Source organism: Nematolebias whitei, chromosome 9 (assembly GCF_014905685.2).
Source record: "Nematolebias whitei isolate Nwh7 chromosome 9, NemWhi1, whole genome shotgun sequence".
NCBI lineage: Eukaryota > Metazoa > Chordata > Actinopteri > Cyprinodontiformes > Rivulidae > Nematolebias > Nematolebias whitei.
Window position 1 is genome coordinate 16,448,609 of NC_056506.1, and position 12,311 is coordinate 16,460,919.

General features: G+C 42.7%; 1 protein-coding gene across 1 annotated transcript in view; it reads left to right on the forward strand.

Annotated features, from left to right (window-relative positions):
* The first annotated feature begins 2,644 nt into the window (after positions 1-2,644).
* LOC119414897 (CREB-regulated transcription coactivator 1-like) overlaps positions 2,645-12,311 on the forward strand; it is a 103,161-nt gene continuing 93,494 nt past the window's right edge. The window contains exons 1-3 of the mRNA XM_037682016.1: positions 2,645-2,841; positions 2,963-3,145; positions 3,285-3,441. Of these exons, the coding sequence (XP_037537944.1) occupies positions 2,645-2,841; positions 2,963-3,145; positions 3,285-3,441 (537 nt within the window). The remainder of the gene's footprint in view (positions 2,842-2,962; positions 3,146-3,284; positions 3,442-12,311) is intronic.

Genomic DNA, 12,311 nt, shown 5'->3' on the forward strand with positions numbered 1-12,311 from the left:
TGTTGTTTTGCTTTGTTTTTTTTTTTTTTTTGAATGTCCAGAGGACCAGATTTAACTTTTTTAGAGAATTCAAAATCTTACTTCTAACTTACAAAGCTGTCAACAACCTGGATCCATCTTATACTACATATCTTATTGTTCCATATTTTCCTAACAGAGCACTTCGCTCTCAGACTGTAGGTTTACTTGTGGTTCCTAGAGTTTCCAAAAACAGAATGGGAGGAAGATCTTTCAGTTATCAGTCTCCTCTCTTGTGGAACCAACTTCCAGTTTCTGTTTGTGAGGCTGACACATTATCCAGTTTTAAGACTGGGGTTAAGACTTTCTTTTTTCCTAAATCCTATAGTTAGGGTCGGCTTGGGTTTCCTGAGCTGTCCCTTAGTTAAGCTGCTATAGGTTTAGACTGCTGGAGGACAAACTGACCACAATTTTCACTCTACTACTGTCTTTACTTACTCTGCTCAACCTGTTTTGTATTTGTAATTATTTTTCTATCCTTAACATGTGTTTTTTTGTCTTTCAGGTACATCTGGACCTATACCTGGACCTGGACCTGGACCTGGACCTATACCTGGACCTGGACCTGGACCTGGAGCTATACCTGGACCTACCATTCTATGTTCGTCTGTCTCTCCTTCCTGTCCTCTCAACCAGCCGGTCAAAGCAGATGGCTGCTTGTCCTGAGCCTGGTTCTGCTGGAGGTTTCTTCCTTTTAAAAGGGAGTTTTTCCTTTCCACTGTTGCCACTGTGCTTGCTCAGGATGGGAGACTGCAACGAAGCTAAGATTCAACTTGTCTGCTGGATTCCTTAGATAGAGAACTTTACTAATTTGCTTTTATGTATGTGAATGTTCCTGTAAAGTGCCCTGAGACAACTTTGTTGTGATTTGGTGCTATATAAATAAACTGAATTGAATTGAACTGAATGTCTGTGGTCATTTAGATCCTGAGACATGTGTTGCCTTTAGTGTTTCTGTTTATTCAAAGCACCATAAGGTGACTGTTTGGACTCTTGACTTAAACCTCTGAGTGTGGCAGAGGTTTTAGTTTCAATTTGGATGAAACACTGCTAAAAAGCTTTTCTATTAACCGGTGGGATGTTCAACTCCGGGTCGTGGGAGTCTTTGCCTCAGGTGGAGGAGTTGAAGTATCTGTGAGTTTTGTTCATGAGTGATGGTAGGATGGAGCAGGAAATGGATTGACAGATCAGGGCCTCATCCTCAGTAATGAGGGTGTTGCTTTGGTTGGCAGTGGTGAAGAAAGAGTTGAGTCAAAAGGTGAATCTCTCAATAAACTCATATACCGGTATGTTCCAACACCTTTGGTCATGAGGTCTGAATCATGATGGAAAGAACGACATCCTGGATACAAGTAGCTGAAATAATCTTCCTTTGTAAGGTGGCTGGACTCAGCCTTGGAGACAGGGTGAGGAGCTCTGTCATCCGGGAGGTGCCTGGAGAAGAGTCGCTGCTCCTTCGCAACAAAATGAGTCAGTTGAGGTGGTAGTGACACCTGGTGCCTCCTGGACGCTTTGCTTTGGAGGTTTGCCAGTCATGTCCCACTGGTGAGTGGCCTGAGAAAAGTAGAAGACCCAGAACTCACTGGAGGAATTCCTGTATATACCTTCTCTGGCCTGAAAACACCTTGAGATCCTCCATGACTCATCCGCTGAAGAGTGCTGCTGGGGAGGGGAGGTCTGGGTTTCTCTCCTGGACCTGTTGCCTCCACTACCAGACCACTGATAAGCAATAGAATATGAGGATGGAGAAAGAGTACAAAGCATGATATTTTGTTCAGATTGTGTTCCCGTGCTATGATGACTGTCTCTAATGACATGTTTTTAGGTTTCCCTCTTGTCCCCCCCCCCCCAAAAAAAGGTCAAAGTTTTCACTTCTTTTGTGTAAGAATTTTATGTATCAACTAAAATAAGGTTCATGACTTGGTAAAATTCTAATGATTCTTATTATATCCATCCATCCATTATTTTTTTTATCTGCTCCTTCCTTTTTGGGTCGCGGGGGTCGTCATGTCCAGCTGTCACTGTGTGAGAAGCGGGGGACACCCTGGACAGGTCTCCAGTCCATCACAGGGACACATAGAGACAAACAAGACAAACAACCATTCAGTCTCTCACTCACACCTAGAGACAATGAGTTACCAATCAGTCTAACATGCATGTTTTTGGTCTGTGGGAGGAAACTGGAGTACCTGGAGAAAACCCACACAGCACGGAGAGAACATGCAAACTCCACCCAGAAAGGTCCATGGACCGAGATTTGAACCGGAGCAACCTGTTGTGCCAACTGAGAGGCAGCGGCTCTACCAACTGAGCCACCGTGCCACTGTATTCCTATTCTTTGTATTTCTATTGTATTGTTCCTGATTTTATTCTTGCTTTATTTTGTTACTATTATTTCTATTTTCTTGCTCCTGTATGATTTTAGAGCTGTTGAAGTGAAACTGACACTTCATGACAATAAAATGTCCCCCAGGCTTCAACACAACCCTGTAAAGACTTAATGAAGGTTTCTGTCTCCCTCTGCAGTCAGCCTCAGTTTTGTGCAATATCACAAGAGCCATAGCTCCAGTAAATTTAACATATTTCACTTTGAGTTTTATTTATGAAGTGCTTCGAGAGGCTGGTCATGACCCACATCAAGGACTCCATCGATGTCACTGTGGACCTACATCAGTACGTTTACAGAAGGAACCGTTCCACTGCTGACGCCATCTCATCTGTGGTCCACACAGCCCTCACCCACCTGGAGAGCAGAAATTCTTACATCCGTCTGCTCCTTCTGGACTCCTCCTCGGCCTTCAACACCATCATCTCACAGACCTGGTGCAGAAGCTCTCCTTTCTTGGACTGAGTCCCACACTGGGAAACTGGATTCTGGACTTCCTGACCAGCAGACTTCAGACTTGTCAGGATCCACAACAATCTCCACCTCTATCACCCTCAGCCCTGGCTCGCCCCAGGGCTGCGTGCTGAGCCCCCTCCTGTTCACTCTGCTGACATATGACTGCTCGGCTAGACACTCCAGCTGTCATGTAGTGAAGTTTGTGGATGACACAGCAGTAGTGGGACGTATCACGAACAATGATGAGTCTAAACACAGAGAGGATGTGGAACACCTGGTGCAGTGGTGCAGAGACAATAATCTCTGCACCAATGTGAAGAAGACCAAGGAGATGGGACAAAGATCCTCTTCATCCCCTACACATTGGAGGAGCAGCTGTGGAGGTGGTCTCCTGCTACAGATACCTGGGGGTGCATATATCCAGTGACCTCACCTGGAGAGCCAACACTTCCTGTCTGGTCAAGAAGGCCCACCAGCATCTCTACTTCTTCAGGAAGCTGCGTAGAGCTGGATTTGGGAGCTCTGTTCTGAGGAGCTTCTATCACTGTGTGGTGGAGAACGTTCTCTGCACCTTCATCTCTGTGAGGCACGGCAGCTGCTGCTGAGAGGATGGCTCTGCAGAGGTTAAGGCTGCACAGACGACTGTGGGGAGCAGCCTTCCCACCACCTCAGACCTTTACACATCACGATGCAGGGGGAGGGAGCTCCGCATCATGAAGGACTCCACTCATCCTGCACACAGTCTGTTCCAGCCCCTCCCCTCAAGCAGGCAGCTGAGGAGCATTCAGAGCAAGACCACCAGGCTCTGAAACAGTTTCTTCCCTGCAGAATCAGAATTAGAATCAGAATAAACTTTATTATCATTGCACCGAGATACAACGAGAATATGTACGTAGTCGTCCGAAAGATGGGCGGAGTGCACGAAGCTGTGTCTATAAATAGCGCAGCCCTTTTATTCTTATTCAGAATAATATTTTGCTTAGATGAGAAGATGAGAAAAGGGAAGAAAACATGAGGAGAAACGGTATAAAAATAAAGATCTCTCACGCCGTGTCCTAGACAGGACACGATTTGAGGCATCAAAACAAACCTACCACAGCAAAGCAACATAAACAGACATTTATGTGTGTGTGGGGGGGGGGGGGGGGGCAGGGAGACATGTCTGGTTTCACCGGAGTACAGAAGAAAAAAAAAAAAGCTGTCAGACTGCAGAACTCAAGCTGCACTTCATTCAGCTTCATCTTAACTATATTTATTATATATACATACTTTTTTGTATTTATTTATTGTTGGGCTTCTTGACCTGGGACCCGAGGCCTAATTTCATACCATAAGAATGAAAATGTGAGCTGGTATGACAATGAAAAATCCTTGAATCCTTATATTATGTTTTTACAAAGATGGAAATGTTCCAAGCAGGGCATCATTCCTTCAGAAGAATGAACAGAGAAAATGAGAGAAAAGGAAAAAAGTGTAAGTGCTTTTATTTACAAGATCAACAAGGACCAGGTGGATCTGAAGAGAAGGAGGCACAGTGAGTATCATTATTTCATGTATAATAATGTAGGCTGGACAGAGGCAAATGCCACCTGTGTTGTCTGCTCTTTATTCTAGGCTCAGGAGGAGGTAGGAGGTCTCCAGTCCTGGGGTGAGTTGGCATGGGAGTCCAGAAGGTTTAGTGAGAACATGGTGCAGAGGGACAGGTGGGACCAGAGATGAGTTGCAAGGGCCAAAATTGTCCAGACGACTATTTCAGGAGATGAAGAGTACGTGATAGTGAAGGGCAAATGAAGCTTGTTTTGAAAAAGAGTTCATAACTTGAAGCTTTTCAGCATATTGCTCTTTGACAACATCTTGTGGCCAAAAGTATAAAGAGCTGCTTGAAACCAGAGCGTGAGATGAACGCTTCATCATGGCTGTCCAACCAACCTGCTTTAACTTCTGTTAAATATCCTGAGACATTTCTCTCTGATACTGAGCTGACATTGAGGTGCTTTGAACATTTGATTTATTGCAGGTGAAATAACAAAATTATGCTTATTTGAAGAATAAATATTTTTGATGAATAAATAAAACGTGGTATGACGCCCCTTTGCTTGTGACTTCTTGACATTTGTCAACACAGATTTTTTCATCCATCCATCCATCCATCCATCCATCCATGCATCCATCCATTATCTTTATCCTCTTCTTTCTTTTTGGGGTCACGGAGGTCACTGGTGCCCATGTCCAGCAATCACTGTGCGAGGGGTGGGGGACATCCTGGACAGGTCTCCAGTCCATCACAGGGACACAGAGACAAACAACCATTCACTCTCTCACTCACACCTCCACAGCAAAAACAGGAGTGTTAATTCAACTCAGAGTGTTAAATTTGACACTTTTTCCGAGCTTATATAATCCTCACAGATTTTGTGTTAAAATTACACTTTGAAAAGTGTTAAGTATTTGACACCCCTGGAGTTATTTTATGACACCACTTAAATGCACTTTTAACTCAAAATTGTGTCATTCCCTTTCACTGTAAGTGTTAATTTTTAACATACATTGTGTTATTTTATGACACATTAAAAAGTATTTTTAACACTAAACTTGTTTTTTTTTCTTTCACTAATGTGTTTGCATTCATTGCTTTGCTTTACAAAACATTAAAAGTGCATTCTCTGTTTACTAGCCTAACATACAAGTCACCAAATCTGAAAATGATTGTCGTCACCTGCAAGGCTACAGAAAGTTTACACACAACACATGATTTACAGTTACATCATAAGTTCATATGTTTTGACCAGCAAGTAAAAAAAAGAAGAAGCCATTTCTTTTATTTTCTCCAAAAATAAATAACTTCCCAGCACCATAGGAATTAGCACAATAAGATCAGGCACAACTTGAACATTTACAAAGAAAATAATGGCACAATATATTGGCTCTTATCTCCACGATAAACACTTTGTAAGTTGAACGGTTTATAAATCACAAGACCATCTGCTTTAACATCTTTGTCATTAATTTCAAATACTTTGTAAGCATGAACATGTTCACCGAAATGGTCAACCACAAGCTTGTTTACAAGGAACCAGATAACACCATCAACAACAATTTATTTATTTATTTATTTATTTATTTATTTATTCTGTAAAGCACAGGCATTTCATGTTCGATGCCACTGTAAATTATTAGTCCCGGCCTGTTTTCTGTCCCACTGATTGTAACCCAGTTAGTTGCATGGATGTCTTGTGATACAGACTCAATATGCAAACCTGGAGCCAATTCATCTCCATAGTCTTCATTGTCTACATTAGATTTCATTGGTCCATACTCCATATATTTTGAATGTGATGTCTCCCAGTGACATGCAATAGACATTTGATGTTTCTTTGCAAAAGATTTTGTAATGTTTTTTAAGTTTTTAAGAGCATTTTTTTTAATTTTGTGTTTTGCCTCAAATCTCATGCTCCACATACTGTATGTATTAGTGGTCAATTTTTCGGATACAAGATGGATAGTGCATCATAAAGTGATGTTTAGGGATCAGATTTTTATCTGGATACAGTTCATCACCATCATCATCCCAGTCCCAAAAAGCTCTACAGTGACTGGTCTGAGTGACTACCAGCCAGTGGCCCTCACCCCGATAGTCGCTAAATGCTTTGAAAAACTGGTCATGACCCACATCAAAACAACCATCAACATCAACGAGGACCCTCATCAGTATGCATACCATGAGAACAGAGGATGCCATCTCCTCTGTGGTCCACACTGCGCTCAACCACCTGGAGCAGAAAAACTCTTACGTCCGTATGCTCTTTGTGGACTTCACATCCGCCTTCAACACCATGATCCCCCAAACCCTGATGGACAAACTACTCACACTAGGACTAAGCCCCTCCATTTGCAACCGGGTCCTAGACTTCTTTACAGACAGACTGCAGTCAGTGAGCATCCACAACTTCTCCTCCTCCACCATGACCCTCAGCACTGGCTCTCCTCAGGGATGTGTGTTGAGCCCCCTCCTGTTTACTCTGCTCACATATGATTGTGCAGCTACCCATCCAGGCTGTCACATTGTAAAGTTTGCAGATGATACAGCGGTGGTGGGATGCATCACAAACAATGATGAGTCCAGCTACAGGCAGGAGGTGGAACACCTGGAGAGCTGGTGCAAAGATAATAACTTTCACATCAATGTGAAGAAGACAAAGGATATGATCGTGGACTTCAGATGGAACAAACACACCTACACCCCCCTGAACATAGGAGGATCTGCGGTGGAAGTGGTCTCCAGCTACAAGTACTTGAGTGTACACATGAGTGACAACCTCAGCCGGGGCAACAACACCACCAGCCTGATCAAGAAAGCTCGTCAGAGACTCTACTTCCTCAGGCGGCTGAGACGAGCTGGACTGGGAACAGTCCCCACCTCCTTCTACAGGTGTGCAGTGGAGAGCATCCTGTGCTCCAGCATCAATGTGTGGCATGGAGGCTGCACAGCTGCAGAAAGAAAAGCTTTGCAGAGAGTGGTGAAGGCTGCACAGAAATCTGTTGGAATAAGCCTCCCCACCACCACAGACATCTACACCTCCAGATGCAGGAAGAGGGCCACCTGCATCATGAAGGACCCCACTCACCCAGCACACACTTTCTGCCCCGCTCCCATTAGGAAGGAGCTCTGTCTGTCTGTGTCTGTCTGTCTGTCTGTTTGTCTGTCTGTGTGTCAGTCTGTCTGTCTGTCTGCCTCTGTCTCTCTGTGTGTGTGTGGTTTCTTGAATACAGATAATATGAGGTTTATCTTGTAGTTGTGATATGTAATGTCTAACTTTAAAAGTGAATTCAAAGTCAAAGCTTGTCCATTCGAGATGAGACTTCTAGTGTTCCACTGAAATATTTGAATGAACATGTAGTAGTACCACCTTCTGAGTGAGTTACTCCTTTACCTATCGTGCTCTCTACAGATTCCCAACCAAGGTCTTTCACATCCAGATATTTTTCTGCAGCCCTCACTCTAATTTTAATCTTTTCAGTTTTCTTTACTGTCTGAGCTGAGCAATTCATCACTTCCACCACAAACAGCACAAAATCCTTTAGTTCACTATCATTGAGTCATTAGCTATTTTAGAGCATCCATCACAAGCCTTTGGTTTTACGTTTGGTGTTACTGTAAGTTTAGGTCTCTGGTTATTTGGGATTTTTTTTCACAGCTTCAGCATAAGTAATCTCTTGTACTAGCTTCACTTTTTGGATTTCCTCTGCTCTTTTACTAACCTCACATCCACGATAAGCAGCAGTGTGTTCTCCTCCACAGTTACAACATTGAATTTTTGCTTCTCTTTCACATTTCCCATACTCATGTTCACCAGCACATCTTCCACCTCCTTGTTTTCCTTTACATATTGCTGCTACGTGTTTGAATTTCTGACATTTGAAACATCTTAAAGGAGGAGGAATGTACTGTTTGACATAGCTCATGTATCCTATGAAGATTTTACTGGGTAAACATGCTTCTTCAAATTTAATCAGGACTTAATCGGGCTGTCACATCTTTCTCCATTTCTTGTTGTTTTCAATCGTTTAATTTCTTTCACTTTTGCTCCACGTATATTTTCTTGAATTTCTTCTAGAGATTTTTAAAGGGAATCCACTTATGACTCCTCTACTCATTTTTTAATTTTCAACCGGACTGCTCTGAACTTTCTTTCCATCTATTTTGTTGATCTTAATGGCTTTACTTAGTGAACGCTGTCTCTGCAATGAACAAAAAGTGCACCGCTTCGTAAAACCTTGGCACTTCTGACTTCACCTATTAGTTTGTTTAATGCTTTGGTTAGTCGAATTGGATTCCATTCAGTAAAAGATTCTCCCTCTTGATTTAGTTTGATAATAACTTTATATTCATCTTTTTGTTTCTCAGCTTCAAATTGATTGTCATTTTCTGAATTTGAATTATCTTCCGCTGACCTGCTTTTTCCTCTTTCTCCACTACACTCCCCTTCATTTCCACTACAATCCTCTTCCATTCCGCTAAAGTTATTTCCTGATTCATCAAAACCCTCTGCAACCTCCTGTCCATTCACAGCCCAGTCGCTGCCAACCGCCTTACCAGATCACTGACTCATCTTGACGCTAGTAGCAAGCCTCACCTCGAGCAACCATTAGAGGCACTTGGACCATTTTCTCCTTTCGTTAACCGTCGTAAGTGAAATAGGCGCGCACGTCCAAACCGGATGTTGTCATCAACTCCACCTGGAGTGAATCTAACTTAGTCACAGGTGTTAAATTGAACTCGTTTGATTGACAACGCTCGCAGAGCTTTTTGATCACTACAAGTGTTAAAACAACTCCAAAATCAACACCAACCAACTCAAAATTATTCACTGAAAAAAAAACCACTACAGATTTTGCCGTGTAGGGACAATTTAGTTACCAATCAGCCTAACATGCATGTTTTGGTCTGTGGGAGGAAATCAGAGTTCCCGGAGAAAACCCGCACATGCACAGAGAGAACATGCAAACTCCACCCAAAAAGGCCCCTGGACCAGAATTTGAACCGGCAACCTTCTCGCTGACAGGAAGCAGCTCTACCAACTGACCCAACATGCTGCCCAGAACCAAAATCTTCACACTCTAACTGCATCCATGTATCTCCTCCTTGTGTTTTTCCTGGCAGCTGCATTTCTAACATCCTTCTACCAATATACCCACTATCCCTCCTCAGGACATGTCCAAACCACTGTCCCTCATCTGGACATGTCCAAACCACTGTCCCTCATCTGGACATGTCCAAACCACTGTCCCTCCTCTGGCCATGTTCAAACCATCTCAGTCTGGTCTCTCTAACTTTATCTCCCAGTTGTTCAACCTGTGATGTACCTCTGATGATCTCATTCTGATCCATCCTTGTCACTCCTAAGGAGAACCTCAACATCTTTATTTCTGCTACTTCCAGTTCTGTCTCCTGTCTTTTTGTCCATGTCTCTGTCTTCAGACCATACAATATAGCTGGTCTCACCACTGTCTTGTAAACTTTTCCTTTGTTGACACCTTTTTGCTACAAATCACTCCTGAAACTTTTCTCCATCCACTCCATCCTGCCTGGACTCTCTTCTTCACCTATTTACCACATTCCCCATTTTCCTGGACAGTAGACCCCAAGTACTTGAAGTCCTGCACCTTTGTGACCGCTGCTCCTTGTAGTCTCACTGTTCCACCTCCTCCCTCTCATTCACACACATGTACTCTGTCTTACTATGGCTGACTTTCATTCATCTTCTTTCAAGTGCATACCGCCACCTCTCCAAGTTCTCTTCCACCTGTTCCCTGTTCTCACCACAGATCACAATGTCATCTGCAAACATCACAGTCCATGGAGGTTCCAGCCTGACCTCATCTGTTAGTTGGTCCATCACCAGAGCAAACAAGAAGGGGCTAAGAGTCGATCCTTGATGCACTCCCACCTCTAACTTTAATCTATCTGTCACTCCTACAGCACATCTCACCACTGTCCTGTTGTCCTCATACATGTCCTGTACCAGTCTAACATACTTTTCTGCCACTACAGATTTCCTCATGCAATACCACACCTCCTCCCTTGGCACTCTGTCATATGATTTTTCTAAATCCACAAACACACAGTGGAGCTCTTTCTGACCCTCTCTGTACTTCTCCATCAGCATCCTCAAAGTAAAGATGGCGTCTGTCATGCTCTTTCTTGGCATGAAACCATACTGCTGCTCACAGTCACCTCTTGTCTAAGTCTTGCTTCCATAACTCTCTCCCAGATCTTCATCGTGTGATTCATCAGTTTAATTCCCCTGTAGTTGCTACAACTCTGTACATCACCCTTGTTATTAAATAAATGTCATTAGCACACCTCCATGGTAATGAATGGATTTTCAAACACAGTAACTACTTGCAACAACTGGTCTCTACATGAGTCCAAGTGGACACAGAACGCAGGTAAACAGATCTAAAACAGGCATTAATAAGTAATCGGAAAGAAGTTCAGTCAAAAATACAAGACTGGTTGTCAGTTCACAGGAGGATGGTGGTCACCATGGTGACCACTATCAACCACACTACAAGCACAAATAAATAAATACATATATTTATAAATGTATAAATTTATATAAAACACAAAATACAAACCTAAAATCAAACAAATGTGCTAACATGATAAAAAATATAAAAATCACTGCTCAGCCACAGACAGCACACACACACACCTTCTTTCTTTCCATTTAAGGTTGCTTCTCTTCTTTAACTGCGTCACCATGGAAACTTTAAAAGTGAATTATATTCTCCTTATTGGCAGGTGAAACCGCTCCACTTGCTTTCAGAGCCTGAAGTAAAAAAACTCACACATCTATTAATTATGAGTGACAAAGCAACAAAACACACACCTGCAGTGTTTTATATTGTTAAAGAAAGGAAAGATGTCTTTCATAGAACATTTGACACTTTTTATATAAACTCGCAGGTGTTACAGTGTCACAGCTGGTTTTGTAGTCAGACCGTCTCTGCTGCAGTGACGGTGAAAGTAAAATACTGATTTAAGGATTTTCTTACAGCACGTTGTACTAATCAGTGGAGAAAACATTCCAATCAAAACTTTGCATAGGATTCTACAAACTTAAGAAAAAAATACTTACAAATTATTTTTAAAATATTGAAAAAAAAGAATTCTAATCAATTCACAATCATAGTGCGGTTGCCTCTCAGCCAACAGGTTGCCAGTTCAAATCCCGGTCGGGGACCTTTCTTTCTGGGTGAAGTTTGCATGTTCTCTCTGTGCTGCGTGGGTTTTCTCTGGGTACTCCGGTTTCTTCCCACAGACCAAAACATGCATGTTAGGCTGATTGGTTACTCTAAATTATCCCTAGGTGTGAGTGAGAGAGTGAGTGGTTGTTTGTCTCGTTTGTCTCTATGTGTCCCTGTGATGGACTGGAGACCTGTCCAGGTGTCCCCGCCTCTCACACAATGACTGCTGGACATGGGATGGATGTAATTCACAATCCAAGAGGAAAGAACAGAAGACAAATCTAAATTAAATCAATATTTTATGTGATCAATCTTTGCCTTCCAAACAGCATCAATACTTCCTGGTATGCTTGCACAAATCAGGGTTTAGTCCAATGTTTAATTAAATATTTATACCAAACAGGTACAAATGATCATTTTGATACTGAAGTTGAAACGTTGTCGTTAACTGAAGCAGAAACAGCTGTGAGCGAGACAAAAACTGAAACTAGATGAGGAACAGAAAAACTGTGCTGCCAATGTGAGGTTGTGGGAAACAGTTTCATGCCACAGGTCTAAAACCAGGACAAGACTGAACACAGCAAGAAGACTTGATGTGGTGCTGTTACAACAAGATGGTCACTTCAAGGCAAATATTTCCAATCAGCCTGGGTTTTAGGACAGGTTATTCAAACTGTCGCGCCGGGGGGGGGGGGGGGGG